Source organism: Fundulus heteroclitus, chromosome 8, assembly GCF_011125445.2.
Source record: "Fundulus heteroclitus isolate FHET01 chromosome 8, MU-UCD_Fhet_4.1, whole genome shotgun sequence".
NCBI lineage: Eukaryota > Metazoa > Chordata > Actinopteri > Cyprinodontiformes > Fundulidae > Fundulus > Fundulus heteroclitus.
This window is the reverse complement of record NC_046368.1, coordinates 29,660,752-29,683,727: the sequence shown is the minus strand read 5'-3', so window position 1 is coordinate 29,683,727 and position 22,976 is coordinate 29,660,752. Positions and strand designations below refer to the sequence as shown.

At 40.8% G+C, this 22,976-nt stretch overlaps 1 protein-coding gene across 2 annotated transcripts in view; it reads right to left on the bottom strand.

Moving 5' to 3' along the window:
- Window positions 1-15,194, bottom strand: part of plekho2 (pleckstrin homology domain containing, family O member 2) — a 28,935-nt gene extending 13,741 nt beyond the window's left edge. For both annotated transcript variants that reach the window (XM_012858509.3, XM_021314166.2), the window contains exon 1: window positions 14,917-15,194. In XM_012858509.3, the coding sequence (XP_012713963.1) occupies window positions 14,917-14,925 (9 nt within the window). In that variant the 5' untranslated portion in view covers window positions 14,926-15,194. The remainder of the gene's footprint in view (window positions 1-14,916) is intronic.
- Between the last annotated feature and the right edge of the window lie 7,782 nt (window positions 15,195-22,976).

Below are 22,976 nucleotides of genomic sequence, written 5' to 3'. Positions count from 1 at the left end.
CTGACCAGGCAGGTAACAGCTTTCTTGATTTCTGGAGTTACAAGCTAGCAAAGAGGCCTCCAACAAGTACGTTGGGTGATGTAAAATATAGATAAAGATTTTCTAGATCTTAAGACCCATTACAACAGAAGACTGATGTAGGACAGCTGATCTCTGAGCAGTATCTCGACTAGTGTAAGGCCACATGCTAATTTCCATGATGACTAAAACCCTGCAAGGTGCAGATGTCCGCAGATTTACAGGCTTTGTTTCTCCTGGAGGAACTTCCACAGGATATCATTTTATCTATTTTGGCATTGTGTGGGAGGTCGTCTTACAACTTTTCCACTTTCACCAAGTGTAAGAGTTTCTCAGCCTGATAAACAGGCACAGCAGCTGCTGCTGCTGCAGAAAGGAACAGCAAAACATCCCAAAAATACAATCAGAAGATCAAGAAGAGCCTCTACTGCTGCCAGTCAGTCAGAAATGACATAACACAGCAAAAACAAAGATGCTTGCTGTTGAATATGCTGCGGAAAATGCTTACCATGCATCCCATAAAAGTAAGCATGGAAAACCTGTTGGTATGCGGTGAGACACAAGAGAACAGCCCCAAACACTTACATCAAAACTAGTGCAATAATTAGTCAACCTTTTGCTGACAACCAGAACTCTTCCACTGTACCAGCAGATCAGTCATGACATTTTAGAGCTGCGTTTCCGGACAGAGACAGGAAGTCCACTCTGCTCCCAAACACTAACCAAACTAGCAGCCCACAGATGTTTTTGCTGTCCTGTCTGTGAACTTGTGGTGAGCATTAAGATAAAAGATTAAAGAACAAACGGTGAAGCTATTGTAGAATGCACAAAGATAATTTTAAGCAACGCCAGCTCATGCAAGCCTTTACAGAGGAGGAGAGAACAAAGTGTAGGGTTTAGCAAAAGAGGCACAATTCAGCAGACATGTGTTTCTGGTGAAGGGTTAGGTCAGGGAACATCTGGAATTCATCGATCTTCCAGCTGACCTGCCCAACACAGCTCACTGCAAGCCTCACTGCAGCTCACACTCTCCTAGAGGTAAAGCTTAGGGGAGAAGTGAAGCTTGACTGATTTACTTTTGGTTTATACTGTTAAAATTAATCCTAGTAATTTGACCACTTCTTCAGAAAAAAAGGAAGTATGTAATTATTTATATTTCACATAAATGGGTGTCAGGTACATCACAAACTATCTGAATCAGAAATACTTTAATAATCCCAGAGGGACAACTCTTTTCTACAAACTGTTATTTAAGATATACTAAAAAGAACTGAACTAGAACTTAATTAATGAGTAATAACCAGAAACAACTGGACCATGTGTGGAAGTGTCCGTCCGTTCATAGTTGTCAATGCCTATTTAATCCATCCTGGGCCAGACCTCCAGCAGTCCTTGGGAAAGAGGGAGGGTACCGCCTTGATAGGTCGCCAGTATAGTGCAGGGCAACAGAAAATAGGACAAACAGCCACTTTGGCAGAAACTCATAGGCCATTTGACAAATGAGCCTAAAACTTGTGTTTTTGGACTGTGCAGGGACCCTTATGCTACTATGCATGTGCTGAAATAACATGCAAACCCCAAGACTGTCAACCAGTACTTGAACAGCAGACCTTCTAGGTACAAGACAACAGTGCTAACAATGTGCCATCATGCAGAACGTCAGTGTGCATATTCCTTTTTTTTTTTTTTACCTCAAGCACACTGGCAAAACCATAAACTGACCCAATAGAGACCTGCTACACTTTATTTTCAGGATCAACTTCCTGTTTTGGAGATATATGCTGAAGGTCATTATCAGGTCCAACTTCTGGTTTTGTGTTACAGGTTTAAACACAGCCAAATGTTCAGCAATAAATACTAAACCATCCACACAGTACTGGAGGTATGAGAGGTATGAGGTATAAGAGTCAGTGAAGTGACTATAAATTGTGATGATGGATTTCTATTTTGTGTGTGTGTGTGTGTGTGTGTGTGTGTGTGTGTGTGTGTGCTTACGTGTGTGTGTGTGTGTGTGTGTGTGTGTTTGTGTGTGTGTGTTTGTGTGCGTGTGTGTGCGTGTGCAAAGTACATTTTCTTGGTTTCATCAAGCCCAATAGAACTTTAGAGCATATTCAGAGCAAAAGCATTAACCTCATCAGGTGGTTGATGCTAAGATGGTGGTGTTGGGGTTTGTCACAGATCAACTACAGAGAGGAAATCTATTTCTGTAACAGCGTCAAGTGATGAAGTATTTTTGAAGAACATCGGTGCACACGAGCATCCACGTTCTTCCTTTTACAGGCAAGTTCTAAGCCGTCATCTCACAGTGGGCGCCGATCCTCCTTCTCAAACTAATTTTGGTAAAGGTCGCATTCATTAGTCACTTCCAAAAGAAATCGAATCACAAGATCATTTTTAAATAATTCTGGTGACAGCTGGACGGCTTCTTTCAACAAGCATTTGAAATAAAAATAAAAACAGTCTCAATCAGCTGACAGGAGTCAGCACAGTTCTGTCCATTCATAGTAGGGTCAAGTGCTGCGTGGGCTACTTTTTTAGCTACTACATTTAGCTACTTTTGTGATGTAGCTGTGGATATGTACGTCTTGGACGTACATGTAGGCAAGAAGCAGTGGGGGCGAGTACATGTACTGTTCATTCTACGTGTTTTAACAAGGTTAGGCGGTAACTGTCAAACACCCCTGTGGGATCAAAATAGGAATCCAACAAAAAAAACAGCAAACTAGAAAACCTTTACAGAGTTTTTTTCTAGACCCAACTTCAGAGCTTTTTAACAGTGATAGGAAAGAGAACAGAGAGCACAAAGTAAAAGGTAAAGCTTTAAAAGGTCAGCACAACACTCATTTCCTCATGTATATGTAAATCAGTTTATGACATCATCTGTTGACTTATTTTATTCACCTTAGCTTCAGTTACTGGAAAAAGTTTGCAGCAATGAGCGAGGGTGCTTCACCATCCAGCTGACTAATGCACGCCAGCGCTATTTGCAGCACCACTCTCATGATGACATCAAGACGCTGCTGCTTCCAGCATCTCTAGCTCTGAAGAAATCCATCCAAACTTCCTCGGTCAGCACAATCTCAAAATGAAACAAACCCAGAATCCATCAGGCTTCACTGTGAGAAGGTTCTGGCTTCGGTCCACACCGGGGTCTACTTGTATAAAGTTTCAATGTTCTCTCTTTCATGTGTGGGTTTTCAGCTGGCATTAAAGTGTCCTCCAACTTTCCCAAAACATACGACTATAAAATTACTTTAGACGTGGTTCAGGGCGTAATTCCCTTGTTGCTCATTTACCGCTGCAGTTGGGTACCAGCCCCTTGTCACCCTGAACAGGACTGAGCTGGTATAGAGAACAGATGGAGTGGATGTTTCCGTTTTAAGTATCTCGATAAAAACCCAAAAGGCAGCTGGTTACAGTATTATGGGATGTGTACCCATTGATATTGTAGCCATTTCAATATCAAACCAACATTCTCTTCCAATTGGAACCCAACCATGGCATAATGATTTGAAAACATCTGGAACTGTTAAGTTATTGATGAAGCGATCTTTGACAGGAGCAGCAACATTGTATTTAAACATTATAGTTCTACTGTGACAGACTGGCGACCTGTCCAGGGTGTACCCCGCCTCTCGCCCATTGACAGCTGGAGATAGGCACCAGTGCCCCTCATGACCCCAGCAGGGATAAGTGTGTCGGAAAATGGATGGATTATAGTTCTATTATGTAAAATGCGGTAACATTTATTTTCATAACAAAATGTGTTATGTCAATATTTACACCATATGCCTGTTTCAGAGGATATTATAACCGTAAATGGATAAAAACAGAACTTTTTACTTTCAACGCTTGATATCTCTTCCTTGTTGACTTGGCAAATCTCAATTACAACCACTTTGCTGTGATTCAATTGAATTCAGTTTTATTTATATAGCGCCAATTCATGAAACATGTCATCTCAAGGTACTTTACAAAGTCAAATTCAATCATATTATACAGATTGGTCAAAAAATTCCTATATAAGGAAACCAGTTGATTGCATTAAAGTCCCGACAAGCAGCATTCACTCCTGGAGAAGCATAGAGCCACAGGGAGAGTCGTCTGCATTGTCCATGGCTTTGCAGCATTCCCTTATACTGAGCAAGCATGAAGCGACAGTGGAAATAAAAACTCCCCATTAACGGGGAGGAAAACCTCCAGCAAAACCAGGCTCAGTATGAACGGTCATCTGCCTCAACTGACTGGGGGTTACAGAAGACAGAGCAGAGACACAACAAGAGAGACAAAAAAGCACATAAGCACACATTGATCCAGGAATCTGTTCTACATTAGATGGTAATAGCGGGTGATCTGTCTTCCCTGGATTATGATCCATAATCTCTCTTGTATACTTGTAGATCTGTAAGCAATGTAAAAGCCCTGCCAGAGAAAGCAGCATCTTGGGGTCACCGACACACCAATACACAACATCTATATGCCAATCAGCTGTGTGAGAAACATGGCAACATGCTACAATCACAAAATATGTTCATCTGGAACTTTAACTAGAATTGTGGACTTTTATCACACAAGAAAAAAACTGGACGTTTTAATTCCATTTCCACCAACCCTACTAGATTTTGCCAGCCCAGCTTGCCTCCTCCCTGCTCAGTTTTACCCGCACGGTTTGTGTTTCGGCTGGCCTAGAAATGCCTGGAAAAGGGAAACACCGCCTGGGGGCCATTTACAGCTTTAAGAGATTTTTGCCTCAGCCATGGCGGGAGTGATGAGAGGACTTTAGTGGCGCAAAAGTTCTTTAACTGCAGTGAAATTATTTTTATACGTCGGATTTTATACGTATCTTCCACTAGCAAAATGATCCAAAACGTATGGCTAAGACAACAAAGAGATAGTTCACCAGACACTAGACGAATGTTCAAATAACCACCCAGATCCACAGACCATGTCCACCAGAAAATCTGCACAGTAAACTAGTAGCAGAGCAAGCAAAAGAAAGGACCAAGGACCCCGGATCATCTAGTGTGCAAAGAGCCATAGTCAAGATATTATCTGTATATGTTCCAACTTTTGGTAATGTTGTAGGAGACTATATTTTGGCCAAAGGAGGATTGTATAACTTATTAAGAGCAGGGCTACCAATAATCATGTCTTTGGTGATTTTATTAAAAGCTGATTTTTTTTGCAACATATTTATTTACATTACTGACAGCAAATTATTGGATTATCTTTGGTAAACAGAAACAGAAACAGTGCAATAAAAGGTCAGGTTTTTGATAAAATTATTGTCCACACAGAATAAAAAAATCTGACATTTCAGTACTGGAGCTGTTGGTCACCAATCAAAAAGGATCATGGGACATTTTCATCACTAGCCAATTGATTGGTGCGTTTATTCTTCAATGTAAAACTCTCCATTAACTCTGAACGTATCTTTCACACTCTTTGATGTTTTACCCAGATTTCACATGTATTCAGAATGAGAACTCAATTTTGCTTTCCCAGAAACTGAGCACAGAGTATTAGTCTGACATCTTGCACACACACTTCCATTGTGCAGTAGAGGCTGATCCCAAGAGAGGGTTAATTGTTTTCTGGCCAACACATAGTGTGACAGTCTGTTGGCTCTTTGCTAGATGAGGGAAGAAGACACGTCACACTATGCACTCTAGGTCAGCGCAATGGAGATACAGAGAAGGCTCACAAAGATGAAACAAAGGACCATGCTGCAATGGTCACGTTGTTTTTGGGGGTAAAAGATAAAGCAGAGCTGAGGGAACGGATAACAGTAAGAGTAAAGAAACAGAGAAGTTAGAACTTCCACAGACATTCCCTGTAGTTAGCTTAGACCAATCAGTTGTTTGAGAGGCATAGTTTGACTATTTTATTGTCCAACATTTAAACCCAAACATTCTAAAAGTGACAAGATGTAAACATTTCTTTAAAGAGAGAATTCATGAGTGAAAGGCAGTTCGAAGTCAATGTTCCTCTTCTTTAGTACTGAAAAACCTCCGTCCTTTGTCACTACTTCCTTTTCAGACTGTTTCAATTCAGGAACAGTAGCCCCTTTTCTATTGCAGGGACTTTCAGTCGTTTTGAAAGCTCTACGTGTGTTTTGATACAATTTTGAAGCGGATTGTTGAAACAGAATAACAATGACAGAAGACAGCAGCTAAAAATGTGACTATCGCTTTTATATATTACACATTCTCTGACACAGAATAATTTACCATGTTTTTAGTTTTACATAGCTATGTAAAACTAAGGATATCGCTTAAGTTCAAATGTGCTCATATGTTGTCAGACATGTCCTTTCCCACGGTGCTGACAGCTGCTACACCCAGAAAGAACCTCTGATTCTCGGCACAACGTCTTCCAACTCCTGTTGCCTTTCACCAGAGTGGAAGTTTAACACAAATACCGTTCAGTCAGGTGATTTCTAACTGTTCTTGTTTCGTTTATTTCAGTGTTTCTTTTGTTACTGAGAAAATCAGTTTAAAGAAAAGTTTCATAATCGGATAGTTTCATTTAACTTTAACATCTGATTAAAGAGCACCACAGTATATGTGGATGTGAATAATTTGCTCATCGTTTGTACATGCCTGTAATGATGGTACAACTGCCGCAGTTCTTCGAGGATTAAATAAACAACCCAGGGTTCCCTTTACCTGGGAAAAAATCCCAGGTATTTAAATCTTGGGACTTTCAGTAGAAATGTTATTGTGAGGTATCAAGTGTCAAATTAGAAGGAGGTCTGGACTTTGACTGGGTCATTACAGCAACTTCGTTATTTTCATTTTCAGTGAGTCTGTTGTAGATTTGGTGTTGTGTTATAGAATATTATCGTGTTTGACTCTTTGGTACACAGATGAGTTAAAGTTGACCAGATGCTCAGGTTCTGTGTCTGCACCAATAGGTCCAAATCATCAGCTCCCCACCACTATGCCTGTTAAGGTGTTTGTGTGATATGCAGCCTTTGTTTTTTGCAAAACCTGTTGTGGTAAATTTCAGCCAATCATCTTTCTTTTGGCGTCATTTGTCCAAACCAAAATATCTTGTGGTTCTTCAAAGGCATCCTAGGTTCTGCTGTCATATTCTTTTTAACGAGACCGGGCCTTAACTGTTAAGCCTCACTAACAAGCCATACTTTTTCAGACTGCTTCCTTATCCTGTCTTGAACATTTAGCATGCTAACTGAGGCTTGTAGAGTAGTGATGAAACTCTAGGGCAGTGGTTTTCAATAGGTGAGGTGAGCCTCCCTTGGGTGGCGCCAAAGAGTCACAGGGGAGGCGCGAGAAGACAGAGAAGAAGAAAGAAGAAGCCAGCGCTGCCGCTCAGCTCTGTGAAATACTATGTAGCGATATTTTTGCCTTCTGTCGCAGGAATGCAGGAACCAATCAAGCGCGCAGTGAGACAACTCTCAACGCTCAAAACTGGTCTGGCGCGCGCTCAACTCTGAAAAACTCTTCTCATCCTTCTTTCCTCGCGCTCAGTTCCATCTCTGCTCGCGCGCAACTTTGCTCGTGCGCACCTGCTCATTCCACGTTCAACAACAGCTGTGCGCTCGCTCGGTTGTTTCTGCGCTGCGACTTCAAAAACTGTCCACTCCACCAGACAATCACAGACATGTTTTTTTCCATCCAATCAGAGTATGGCTTGCAAATGCTGCATTCAGATGGATTAAATCAAAATGCTGCAATATTAGAGTTACAAAGTGAGGTGTGAAAAATATTTGTGTCTCTTTTCTTTCCAGCTTCTGGGAGGTGATGCAAAAGTTTATTCTGATCATAATCATTGTTATCATTATTTAAAGAGCACTTTAGCACGAGGTAAAACAAAGTGCCAAACATCAGAAACACATCAGATAAGTGATAATAATGAAATGATTGGTTGTTAAAATAGCAATAGGTTTAAATTGTGTATAATTAGCCTAAAAAGTAAATGTGTTGTCGTCTGTTAAATTCAGGTTTTCTTTTTTATTATTATTTCAGCTGACTTCTCCTGTTGACGTGAGTTCAGTTTGACATTGGCGTCTGTTTAGTTCAGTTTGACAGTTTATGAATTTGCTCTAATGACAGTTCAACTTTAAAAATAGGCCCTCTGTCCGTGATGTAAAAGTAGCATGTAAAATGGAAATATTTGGATGGATGGATTTTATGAATAGGCTTTTTTTTATGGATGTACCTTGTTAAAATAAATACAATAAAAACATGTTTTGGGCTATCAGATTTTTGTGAAACACAGGATTCCAGGAACACAAAAGAAAGATGCATGTGCTGCAGGGACCTGTGTGCGGTAGGTTTGTGGATTTATTTTTTATTTTTTTGGGGGGGGGGGGGGGGGGCGTGGTTATCTTTACCTATTTTAAGGGGAGGCTCACATTCAATGAATTTGAAAACCCCTGTATAGGGCATTTTTGTAATTTCTCTGATCTGTGAGATCTCGTATCTCGGACAGCCACTCCGGAGAAGATTGTACTTGTCTCACTGTTGCAACTAATTTTTCTCACATTAGAATATGAAACTCAAAAATGTTTGGATATTGCTTTATTACCAGAGGTGCACATAGGCAGTGCACAGGTGCACATGCACTGTCAAAAAAAAAAAAAAGCATACTAGATGAAATGTCCTAATGCTCATTTGCGTACCTAAGATTTGAGGATGGATAGGTGACCAACCTGTAGTGCAGGATAGGTTTATGTTGAGCCATTGTTTTAGAACATCATCAAACTGTCAAAGAAGCAAGCTCCAGTAGTTGGTGTTCGTCCACCTCCAAAGATGCCAGACTGGGTCTGAGCCGCAAAAGAAGTGTTCTTGGAAAAGTGGTTGTAGGATTATGAACGCCCAAAGATGTGGTAAAAAATATGCCATGAAATTCCCACTCTGGTGGACAAAAGCAGCACCTTTTATACAGGTACTAGACTTCAGCCATCCAGCTTTTAATAAAAAAGCCAAAAGCAGAGAGCACCAGAAACTAGCTCAAACAATCAGTAATGAAAACAGATGCAGCCAGAACCAGACGCCCAATGGTCCACTGAGAAATGGAAAGACAAAATTAATAAAGAACAGCATCAAGCTCTGAGTAATGTTTTCCTTTTAGTCTTTCACAAAGTGAAACATGGATATCCTATGTGTTTCTATTTCTGCTTGGGAAGGGGCTTGGAGTTATTTTCAGGAACGCGTATCCTTCTGGAGAAGGTGGAGCCATATTATCCAGAGCATTGCACAGACAATAACTTTCAGATTTGAAAGAAAAAAAGCAAGCAGCTAAATATTGGGCTGTGCTCTTTGAAGAATCTGAAGATATAACAAAAATGGAATGTGACATTGTCCATGTTATTTCTGTGTCATTTCGGTTCAGATTTTCTTTGGATTACTTCATCTGGGAGCCAAATGAACAGCACAGGACGGAGTGTGAACTTGTGCAACTCTTCCATGCGTGCTGTCTAACAGAGTGGAAGACGAGGTTGGTCTGTTAACACTGAAACGTACAACTGGGTTAGTTTCCACATTACGCTAGATGATGGACACCATGCATTCCCTAACGCATATTCTGCGCACTGCACACACCTAGGGCCCTATAAAATCCGTTTTATTTTTTCCCAAATTCCGTTTTATTTTTTCCCAAATTCCGTTTTTTCCGTTTTAATTTTTGAAAATTCTGTTTTTTCCGTTTTAATTTTTACGAATTCAGTTTTTTTACCCTTTACTGTTATTTCAGTCGTAAAAAGAATGTGCTTTTAATGTTGATGATTAAAATGTACACAAATAAAATAGGAATGACCTTAAATTTGAGGTAAAAAACATCACATTTACTCAATACTTTTACTGCATGATGCAACATAACACTAAGTACTAACAAAATATTAATGGTTATGAACCAATTGTTATAAATAAAAGTACTCCATTAGCTTTTTCAAGTAAAAAAATATTATAGGACATCTCAATTTCAGAATTCAGTGTTCCCACAGGAATTTGTTTAGGCGAGGCGGTGAGTTGTTGGCCGGAACAAGATTTGCGCGGACGACTGACTGACGGAGCGGGGGGGCGCCTGTTTCTTCCCTGCCAATCACTGTATGCACGCGCGAAAGTAACAACAAACAACCGCGTGTTAATGTCAAATAAACATGGAAGTATATCGTGTTAGCGTGAGTTTGGCGAGGCAGCTGCCTCGCAAAGATAGCGCTGCGGGAAACACTGGTTATATGACTAGGTGAAGTTAGCGAAGAGTGCTTACATTTTCAGGTAGGGCTCCTCCCTGTTTGCAGTGCTTCTTTAGAAACTGACACAGTTTTGTCATCTTTTGCAAAGGGATGTCAGCCTCAGTGTTTCTCAACTTTTTCGCCGAAAGCGGAGCTGTGGAGAGCCGCTTCATCATTTTTTCAATGTTTTGATGGGGGATGGTGGGGGGAAGCTGAAATGACAGAGCGGGAGGGGTTGTGTCGCGCAGATTTGCGTCCCCCGGTGTGCATTTCCCCCAGACGTGCGTTCTTCTCCCACACAAAAACAGAATTTCATTTCAAATGTAGAAATTCCGCGTTTACACTAGATTCTGCGTTAATTTGCCAATTCCGCGATTCTGTCCGCGATTCCGTGATCGCGGAAATTATAGGGCCCTACACACCCTGGACAACTGTCCCAAATCAGCTGATCACACAGTCCCACACTGTGAGTAATTTAATAATTCCACTGTCAGCTTGCTACGATTCTGCTTAAAGAAAGGGGGTGCTAAACGTGTTGCACAACTAAAGATGATGTGTGAAGAGCAGGGTATAGTCAGTGTCCAAATATGAAGGTTTCACAATATCAAATGGTCTGCATGGAGACAGGCGACTAGAAAATATGGAGGTTACCTACTAGCCATCCAGATTCAAGTGGCAACAAGTGATGACCCTAGCCTGAAACACATCTGCACAGAGCGTCTTTGTTGTTTCCTAGCTAACATTCTTGATGTTGGAAACATTTAGTAGCTCTCCTCCCTCAGGTTTCAGCAGGACAACCTCACTAGTGGTGAACTCAAAGATGAGCTCATGGTTGCTGTTGGACAGCTGACTCTACTGATGGAGAGTGAAAGCAAGAAAAGGAAAGAGACTGGGTCACATGCTGATGTTGACAAGGACAAGATTCATGTACTGAGAGCTCTAATTCACGAGTATGAATGCAGATATGAATCCTTTCAATCGTGAGATAAGTTTTTGATTTTTGATTCCACAGCTTTGTCTCCTGAAATGAAAGATCTCCCGTTTTAGCAGCACAACCTCCAGTAACATCCTGGAGAAATATGAAGCCGTGTCTGCTGATAGAGACTCCACTTTAAGAGAGCTGATGTGTTTAAAGGAGAAGTCCAATCAAAATCAGAATTCAAACTGCACTTTAAATATAAAATTATTACATACTGTTCAATAAATTATAAGCTTTTTTAATTAAGAGTAATTTTCATTTGAAGGTCCTTTTATGGGGGCAGCCATCTTGGTAAAGAACAGTACTGCCACCTCCCAGTTTGTGACGTCACTGTGCGGTATCGGCTGTCGAGCAAGTCCCAAAGTCCTATCTGTCCCCTTGTAAATAAATATCCGTTTTCATACCAAAATTTTTTTTTAACGTCTTAAACAAAGATAGACATGATATTAAGCATTTAAATTTAAAGTAATACTAATTTTACATTTTAGAGACATAAAATGACAACAGATAAGCATTAAAGTACGGTTTATGGGTTGGGTTCTGCATTGTTATAAGATGAGTATAAAAGTCATCTTTAGAACCAATCTCTGCAGCCGTAAACGCAGAAGATACGGGCAGATCGGCTCCTTCTGAGTTTACTCTGCTCCTGTCAGGATGAGCTCCAGTGGGTTTATGAGGCGGAGGGATATTTCAGCGTCACATAGTTTAGAGCCAAAACAATCGACTTCACTTTCAGAAACAAGCCCCAAAAAAACTGCAACCCCACAACTCATGGAATTTACAAGCTACTTTAGAAAAAATACGACCAAAGTCACATAAAATAAATGGGCTTCGCAACAGTGAGCATTCTTAACTAGTGTGTCGTATCGCTCCGCCCCTGTGATCGGGTAAACAAATGTTCCGGCAAATTCTACATTATAAAAAAGAAAAACCTACCGAAAAGTCTCACTCTCATGTCATCTTGAAGACATTCTTCTTCAAAATGTTGGCTACAGACGACGTGTTTTCTCTCTGGTAAGAAGTTCGATGGAAAATCCTCCCTCTTCAAATAGGCATTCCAACAAAAGAACCAGTGGATCATGAATGGGAAAGGTGAAAAAAATAATGTTTTTTCCACTTTTACCCAATGTATTGTTATATCCAACTGCCATGCACGTGGGCATTGTTGCTTTAACAATAGCTCTCGCGAATTTCAATGGTGAAGTCTTCTGGAAGTCCAAAATAATCGTTGTTGATCACAGCTGTGTACAACAGCTGTGCCTATTGAATTAGCTTGTAGAGCGCAGTGCCTTACCGCACAGAGACGTCACAGGATGTGATGTCGGGCGGCCATTATTGCCCATATTTGGGCAATAATGGCCGGGGCATACACAGTGATCGAGTCGACAATTTATGCTTTTATTTTCTTATTGATTAACGCTAAATTTGCTAAATCCCCATGGACGTATTAGTTTTAGGTATAGCTAATGATCCCCTGATTTTTCCTTGTTGACTGGATTTCCTCTTTAAAGCAAGTTGCAATGCGACTAGCAGCCTCCTCTCCTCATGACCTGGTCAATGTGGTGAAGACAAGCCATCCCAACAGATACTCCAACAGACAGATGGTCCTTATCTTGTCCCTTCCACTGCCCTTGAGCAGTGCTACAAGTGAAATAGGATTTTCACATTGGAATATCATATAAAACAAGTAGAGACCCTGAATATCTGATGGCAGCCTCTCATCTCTGATGCACATCGTTTTGTCGCCACCATGGAGACCTTTGACCGGCTTTTAACTTGTGGATGTAAACAGCTAATCGCAGGCTAAAGCAGGGAGAAAGGAGTAGGCCTGGTGCGTCCACCACCACCTCTGCTGTTTGTGAAATAGAGGAAGATGGCCAGAGAGAGAGTCAGGATGACGGCATTCTGTAGGATAAAAGAGGCTTCAGTGCTTTAAAATAGCAACTCTTGCTTAAAAAGCTGTTATTTAATTTCTTCCAGGGTTAGAGAAGCTGATATTTGCTCATATAGTTCTCAAAGCTTGAAATGCAGCCGTCTTGTGATAAGTTAGAAGGCTTTAAAATTCCGATATCTTGCTGTGCTGCTTCTCTTTATTTTCAGCTGAAACTAAAGTGCATGTTACATCATCCACACATCTGACTATTTTGTTGCTTCTGAGAGATGGGCTAAGGAAAAATTTATATAAAAATGTGAAGACCAAAAATGTTATGTGCAGCCATTTCTAACTTTTCTCAGAATGATGTGAAACCTAGAAGATTGTTGCTGCCTGTCCTTGGAATAGTGTTAACACACATCTGTATGCCCCAGATAATGCTTTAATAGAAGGACTTAAGGTTACTAATGATCAATACATGGTATTTTCCAGTCGTATTTTAATTTTTTTGTGGGGGGGGGGGGGGGGGGGGCAAATGTCTTCTAAAGGGCCAGATAAAGGTCTTTGTCTCTAATCAATTCTGGCTAGCAGTGGTGTGAATAACAAAAGAGGATATTTTCCAAATCACACGTATATGTGGCATGTGGCTGGTGGTATTAACGCATGCTCTGGGTGCAGGTAATGAGTCACGGGAGGTTTCTGTAAGTCTCAAAGAATAACAGTAGTAAGGGTGTGGTCCTGCATGTGAAAGTGGATGGAACCTGCTCCCTGCATAAAGTCATTGAATCTAGTAGTCTCTGCTAGACTTCCCGTTTCTAAAAAGTTGCTTCCTCAAAATGTCAAGCCGCAGGCTGAAGCTCATAAACTGCTGCTAAACAACGGACCCGAGACGAGTATGAATTATGTTGATCCCGTCCTCATCTTTGCCCTGTAGACATCACTCAGAAACAACACTAATCTCAGTCTGGTTCTTCAGTAATGAACATATAAACATTTATTTCTCTAGCCCCACAGAGGGGAAATGGTCTCTGTGTTTAACCGATCCCGTAGGGAGCAATGTGCTGCCACACTGACAGGCCCACGGGGAGCAATCTGTGGTCAGGGCTCTTGTTCAGGCTCCCAGAGCTTCGAACTACCGACCTTTTGGAGCCTATACCGGAGAAGAACGCTCGGCTCTCTAAGCACTTGGCCACCACTCCCACACGGAAAACGGAACTTTATTAAAAACCTGCTCAAACTCTTCCGGATATATGTGCGTTTCATCACGGCCACGGATAAGGTGTGATCTAGGAAGTATGGTACCAGCTCCCCCCATCGACTGCAGGCTCCTTCCTCCCCGGGTTGTGTGCATACACACAGCCCTGGTTCTGCTCAGTCCGACATAGCAGCGGTCCTCTGACTGTGAGCAGATTCTAGTCTGTGACCCACAAGTTGGGTTTTTGCTCCCTCTCATGGCGCTTATTTATTTATTTATTTATTTATTTATTATTGTAGCGGCTGCATTTGTCGGAGGTTTACCGTCAAGCTGCAGCAGCAGGTTGACAGGTGGACAGGACCTTAATGAGCTGACGGCAGATATAGTGTTTCGCTTTGAATTAAGGACACGACCAACCACAAACCACTCTGGAATATGAGCTTAATTCACTTCTCTGGGGCCCCAACTTTACTCCTAAGTGGGTCGCGCCAAAGTGTGTCTAACCACTGACGTGTCTTAACATCCCAAACATCTATTCTCAGGGATGCGTCCAAAGCGGCGGGACGTCTCCCGCAACAAGGCGCAGTTCGGAGGAGTAAAACGCGAGCAGCAAGCAGGCTGGGCGGCACGCGCGCGGAGTAGCTACTCACATCTTCCATGATAGGTGCGCAGGATCCGTTAGATGGCTGATCCACGGTCACGCGACACTGAGCTCACAAGCCTCCCGAGAAATGCTGCGGCCGCTGCCTGCGGGTGGACGGCTGACACATCTCCAGCAGAAAGCCCAAATGCACAGAACAAGGAACTGGGCAGTCTATGACACCACAGGGGTCGCGGCGTTTTCCTCTTTTGCCTCGGAGGAGAAAAAAAAAGTTTCAACAGAGAAGTTTGGTTTCCGGTTCAAGTCCCGTTTCACACGTGAATGTTTGAGGAGGAGCAACACGAGCAGCTGCCTGCATATCGATGGGGAGGTATCCTGTATATCCATGTATATATCGGCACGTTTTACAATTACAGAGAACAGCATGTAGAAACTTACAAAAATAAATAAATCAAACAACCAGGCGTGGCCTTTATAAAGTAAAATGCAGATTGCAAAAGAAAGCAGAAAGAAAGCTTTGAGGACGGGGGCCGTATTGGTTTGCAATAAAGAGGACTCTTGAACTCATCGTGAAACTTTTTAATGATATTCTGGTTACTTTTTTGGGACGTAGACAGACACAGAGACAAAACAAGATGTGCGAAAATATTCTGTAAAAATGCAGCGTAGTCCTTTAAGTATCCATGGTGCTGTGTTAGATGTAGTAAATGAATGCGATTTTTATAACATTAGAGGGGAAAAAGGGAAGAAGAAAAAAGAGAAAAAAGTAATAATAATAATAATTATCATATTATATGTGTATTATTTTTATTATTATAGCAAAACTATGATAATAACAATATTGTCATCACAGAGTATAAGTAGCAAAAGTAACTTTACAAACTTGATCAATCAGCAGAAAAATACATAAGTATTTTATGCTTTCCGTTTTATTATCCACTTGAAACGGACTTCTCTAGAGTCCATTACCCACACCATTACTGACCCACTGCCAAACCGGTCATGCTGGAGGATGCTGCAGGCAGCAGAACGTTCTTCACGGCGTCTCCAGACTCTGTCACATGTGCTCAGTGTGAACGTGCTTTCATCTGTGAAGAGTACAGGGTACCAGTGGTGAATTTGTCAATCTCGGTGTTCTCTGGTAAATGCCAAACATCCTGCATGGTGTTGGGCTGTAGGCATAACCCCCACCTGTGGATGCGGGGCCCTCATACCACCTTCATGAAGTCTGTTTCTGATCGTTTGAGCAGACACATGCACATGTGTGGAGATCATTTTGCAGGGCTCTGGCAGTGCTCCTCCTGATGGAGGAGCACTGCCAGATCACTATCACTATCACTATCATTACGCTGATAGCCACAGCTGACCTTCTTGCCACAGCTCACATTGATGTGCCATTCTGGATGAGCTGCACTACCTGAGCCACCTGTGTGGGTTGTAGACTCCTTCTGATGCTATAGAGTGAAAGCACCACCAGCATTCAAAAGTGACAAAACATCAGTCAGAAAGCAGAGGAACTAAGGAGTGGTCTGTGGTCACCACCAGCAGAACCACTCCTTTATTGGGGTGTCTTGCCAATTGCCTCTAGTTTCCACCTGTTGTCTATTCCATTTGCACAACAGCCTGTAAAGTTGATTGTCAATTAGTGTTGCTTCTTAAGTAGACCGTTTGATTTCACAGAAGTGTGATTGATTTGGAGTTACATTGTGCTGTTTAAGTGTTCCCTTTTTTAAGTAGTGTAATTGTCGGTATTGTCCAGGGTGCATTATTGTACGCATGTGTTGGAAGTGGCAAGACCCATTTTAAACATTTTTCTTTGGGTGATGTGGGGTCTGTGAATAACGTTATACTGTATAAGTCGTAGATTTGGGTTACTGATGGGGGAATATGTTGTTGCAGATTTTAATCCAAAAGTCAGAGCTGGGAGACAAGGGCTGGTCAAGTTCCCATTTATGTGCAGGTACTGCTTCTGTTGTGGCTGACATACATATTCATTTAAACAGTCTGGATATGAGTTTTCCCCTTCTAATAGGTATTTGTATTAATTCATCTTAGAATTTAGGTTGTTCCAGTGAGTTATTAACTCAGTATGTTTTAGATCTAAGTTCTTGGTAGTGGAGAAACTCGTCTCTTCCAACTCTGTACCCCTGGATCAGTGCACTGAAAGATATAAATTGATTATTATGAAACACGTGTTTGAGGTGAGTGATTCCCTCTTCTTCCCATGTTGAATGGTGAACAGAATTGCTCTACTTGAAAGTCAGGGTTGTGCCAGATTGGAGTTCTCTAATTAAGTCCTAGTCAGTGTGTGATCACATCACATGTGCCTTGAGATGACATGTTTCATGAATTGGCGCTATATAAATAAAAAAAATTTAATTGAATTGATTTATAAAAAAACCAGAGGGGGGATCATTTCAAAAGTTTTATTAATAATTAAAGGTTGTATTAATAATGGTTAGCTAGCAGGTGCTCTTTCAGGTATCTTGCTAGATCCAGTAGGTTAGACTATTGTTTTTAAACTTGCGCCACCTACTGTCGGGACTTGGGAGTGGGTATTAGCAGTGTGCGATTTGGAAAAAAAAACAGAGGGGGAGGGGGGGGATCATTTCAAAAGTTTTATTAATGAATAAAAGTTTTATCAATAATGGTTAGCTAGCGAGATCCAGTAGGTTAAACTATTGTTTTTAAATGTGCGCCATCTACTGTCGGGATTCGGGAGTGGGTATTAGATTACTTTAACCGCTTTGAGCAGAAAACATAATAATACTCTTTAAAAACAAACAAAAAAATTAATTTACAAATGTGAAAGACACAAGACATGTATTAATATAAATTTTGAAAAATCCATAATATTCAGGGGTTAAAGCAAAAATTATCAATTTGACTGTATTTTTTTTCTAGTCAGCCCATATATTCCTGGGCCGTGAACGTCATCCCACCTTAGTAACCTAATTTGCTTATTGTGCAAAGTCCTCTTTAACCAAATCTGGTAGTTCCATTGACAACTCCTGTATCTCTCCCACCTTCCAGCTTCAGAGCCTTGGCGCCATCCTGGACAGCCCTCTCCATAATCTCCTTCACTTTCCACATCCATAACATCACCTGGTTAACTTTCATATTTACAGCAACAAGCAAGATCTTCCTTCGCACTTTTGCCAAACTGGTCCACAGTCCACTCACCTTTCCACTTTACAATTTCAAAACCCTCCATAAACTGCAGCTAATTCAAAAGACAGCAGCTTGCATCATTACATAATATTTTTTTTCACACCTGTACATTAAAGGCATACTATGCAACATCCATCCATCCATCCATTTTCCATACCGCTTAATCCCTCATGGGGTCGCGGGGGTTGCTGGTGCCTATCTCCAGCTGTCAATGGGCGAGAGGCGGGATACACCCTGGACAGGTCGCCAGTCTGTCGCAGGGCAATACTATGCAACATTTTTCAGTTAATTAATGTGCTCCATACCGTTTTGGATGATTAAATGAGTCATTTCAGGTCGAACAAAGGTTTTCTCGGCCGCCCTGGGGGTCTGTGGGGGAAATACCGCACTTGCGCACAAGAGCTCACGGCCCGCACACACAGAAGTCTCGCTTTACGGCGAGAACTCCATGTGTTTTTGCCCTGCCATTCACTATATGCATGCGCGAAAGCAACAACAAAGAACTGCGTGTTAACGTCAAATAAACATGCAAGCATATCGAGTTTTATTATTATTATCATTATTATTTTTTTAAATTTTTTTTATGTTGGCGAGAGGCTACCGCGGTGGCCGCGGCGAGGCGGCGGCGGCGGCTGCGGCTTGGCGAGGTGGCGGCCGCGGCTTGGCGAGGCGGTGGCGGTAGCGTCTTGCCAACATAAAAAAAAAATAAAAAATAATAATAATAACTAGAACTGCAAGCAGTTATTAACGGGTTCCAAGCCCACGCACCGCCCCCTTTGAGCATGTTCCTGGACTTCAGCATTCCATCCCACAGCATCTGGTGGAAAAACTGGAACATCTGGGCTTCAGCACACCCCTTCACCACTTCCTCACCTCCTGAGCACTGTCGGTCCGGGTCTGACAGACCACCTCTGATGTCATCACCCTCAGCACGGGCTCCCCTCAGGGCTGCATCCGGAGCCCCTTGCTGTTTACTCTGATGACACACGACTGCACCCCCAGGTTCACCCCCAATCACATCATGAAGTTTGCAGATGACATAAACTCATCAACACCTCAGCTGTGGAGGTGTTTAGCAGCACCAAGTTCCTGGGGGTGCACATCACGGTCAACCTCACCTGGTCTGTGAACACCACGTCACTGGTGAAGAGGGCACAGAAGCGCTTGTACCTCCTGCAGAGGATGAGGAGAGCCCACCTGTCCCCGCACATTCCCACAACCTTCTACTTCTGTAGCATAGAGAGCATTCTGACCAGCTGTCTCTCTGTGTGGTGTGGAGGCGGCAGCACCTCCGACTGGTGGAAAATGAGGAGAGTGGTGGGGACAGCAGAAGGGATCATAGGGGCTCCTCTTTCCTCCATTAAGGACATTTCATCCCAGCGCTGCATGTCCCCAGCCCATAGCATCAACAGAGACCCTCAAACCCCCACCATGAACTGTTCCCCATATATATATATATATATATATATATATATATATATATATATATATATATATATATATATATAATGAATGTTCTTAATTTACAGTGACCCTTTAAACCATTAACGCTATTACTCCTTTTCATGACAACTCATAATATATGAATTACATGTTTCCCGTAACTTATACCTTTTTATTCTAAGTTCAACCAAGATATTCTCTTCTTATCCTTGTAGCTTGTAGTGTTAAATAAGACTAAAATCGTTTCATTTGAATCAAGGTATGCAGATGTTGATAGATATATCTATCTATCAGTGACGTGCGGTAGGGTTCATAGCTGGTGAAGCACTGACATCATCAGTCAGATTTACAAATATATACACTCTACAGAGTAGACTCATTGCAAAGTGCTGAAGGAGACTGGTTGAGCCAAATCAATTAACCAAGAGACATGGAAAAAATATTGATTATTTGTTAAAAAAATAAATAAAACTAAATTATTTGTCATTTGATTGGTAGCAGTTTATGAGTTATGATGTATTTCTAACTAACCTACATTACGCACATTTCATTACAAAAACAAAACATGAATAATTATCGCTGTCTTACCTCTATATAGAAATGAAGTGCAGCTGCGCTCTTTCTGAACAAAAATATCAGTCACTTTCCGGTAAAAGTTCTTTTTATCTTCTTCAGTTTTAAAAGTTTCTCAGTCTCAGTGGAGCTCACTGCCAGGGAGGAAAGCCTTCCTTCATCAGTCCTGTTCCAGCTGTATGTTTAGAGTCTTTTTAGTGCTTTACTTGTTTAGCAAAACTCGCTAATAACACATCCATAACTTGCTTTGACTCTACTATTTGGGGATCAGAGCGGTGCCCCTTGAGCGCCCCCTGCCTAGAGGCCAAGGAACTGCCGGCCTCACCTACAACCAGCTCTTTGGCTTTTATGATCGCCCAGCAGCACACGAAAACACATAGTTTAGTGACCAAAACACAATTCGTAATCCACATATATTAAATTGTGGAAAATCAGTTCATCAGTGTTTGAACAATTGAATTTATGATCTAGAGACAGGAAGATGCATTCACGGAATGGAAGTCAGCGCAGTTAACATGGGATTGCGCAATCCCAGGGGAGGCCAAGATCGCTGGCTTGGTGGCGCTTCACTATCAAGCACCACCAAGGATTTACGTTAAAAATAGCCAAAAGTCTTCAATTTTAAAGAGAATATGATAAAAAAAATAAGGAAATTAGATTAAAAAAACAATTATTATTACAAATGACTGCGTGAATCACAATATATATTGTTATCATTATTCTATATTTTCTATCTTTCCATGATTGCCTCCCCTGAATGCATGTCACTGCTATCTATAACTATAACCCATAACCTTTGCACAACATTCGCATATTTGCTCATTTTGCATCATTGCATCTCCAACTAGCATTACAAATGCTGTCGAACTCTCAGTTTCTAAATGCATTCTCGCACAAATGCCCTTTGCACAATCAATTCAGTACATACAAATGGTTTTAAAAATACTTACCTGTACACTGTGACTTTCTCATGTATTGTTTACACTTCAATTGTTTACTTTTAAATCACTGCTGCACCTTATATTGTAATTTAAATTGACTGTAATTTACAAGCTGTATTCTTGCACAAATTGCCCTCTGCACAATCAATTCTGCATATACAAATGTTTTTTTTAAAAATACACACCTGTACACTGTGACTTCTCCTGATTTGTTTGCATTTCAATTGTTTACTTCAAATCACTGCTGCACCTTATACTGTAATTTATTTTACTGCAATTTACAAGCTGTATGCAACAGAATTTCGTTCTGTACGCACTCTGTGCATACAAAATGACAAATAAAGTTTTCTAATTCTCTCTAAGTCTATCTATCTATCTATCTATCTATCTATCTATCTATCTATCTATCTATCTATCTATCTATCTATCTATCTATCTATCTATCTATCTATCCATATTATATTATAGGGTTACTTTTCGAATAAGTCTGATCCATATCTGAACTATGGATCTTTGCAAATGTTCTTGCCATTACTTCTAGTTTTTCTTCATTTGTTACTGCTGTTCCATCTTCATGTTTTAGAACTGGATATGTTCTCTCTGGTCTATTTCCCTTCATTTTCTTAATCATTCCCCATACCTCAGCTATAGAAGTTGTTCTGCCTATTGAATCACAAAAATCTCTCCATTTTGTCTTCTTTTCCTTCTAAATAACTTTCCTTGCTTCTGCTTGATCTTTTTTATATTCAATTAAATTTTTTAAATTATGTGTTCTTCTCAAAACTCTAAAAGCTATCCTCCCATTTCAAGTCTCTGCTCCGCTTAGAAAAAACACAGGATGTGATGTCACTTCCGGTGATGTGCCCAAATATGGGCATAATGGCCGCCCTGTTCACAGTTCTGGATGGCAGAGCTCTCGATGATGAGAGCTGTAAACTGATCACAAACTTCATAAATTTGTTAAAATTCAACGGTTTGCTCTAAAATTCTGAAAATATTCATGAATGTCCAAGAGTGTTTCATCTAACCACACGATTGTTTTGATGGTCATTAAAAAAATGGATTCAGAGAAATAAAATATTAAACTTTATAATCTTGTATCATTAATTTTTAAAATCTTGTAAATTGGTCAAAATCGCCTGGATTTTTACCAAACTGAAAGACATGATTATTCTGGCTGTGCTTTACAGATAGAGGCCATTTTTATTGGGATTGACCAATATTTGGGGAAAATACATTGATTTCTCCATTTTACAAACTTTGAAAAAAACAGAGTGTGGCACTTTCAAACACTGGAATACATGCAGTGAAAGAATTGTTGCACCTTATTCAAGGAATACATCCTGAAAATCTGAGCTTGTCCGATCAGCCATTCTTGCGTAGTAGATTTCTTGACATCACAGCGCCCCCTAGTGATGGACGATCCTCAAATGCGGGACATCATACATTTTAATTTGACACAGATCCCACAATACAATAATCAGTCTCTGCTTTGCCCGTTATTGCTCACCAATTAATTATCACAACTCATGAGTTTATAAAAAGGCATTAACTTTTTTGAAGTTTATAAGAGCGGTTATATTTTAGTCCAGTGACATGTCCAGGATGGACTCTGTGTCCCCACCTCTCGCTCATTGACTGCTTGAGAGTCACCAGCTCCTCTACGACCCTGTGTTACGTCAAGCCGCGTTTTCCCATCAGGGGGTATGGCAGCTTTTCCTAACATTTGTTAGGCTTTTAGAAATAATTACTAACAAAATATATCAAAATAGTCATTATTTATTTTTAAATAAGTTGAATCTGTCGATCTGACATCATCAATGAATAATAGTTATAATGAATAATATTGATTGGTTTAATAAAACAACAAAAGAATAATGGTTAATCAAGTGTTTGATCAGTGTAAACGCCCAAGAGGGGTTGAGTTCTACTTATCAACTAAAAAAAAAAATTTCATGACTGCGTGTAAGACAAATGTTTA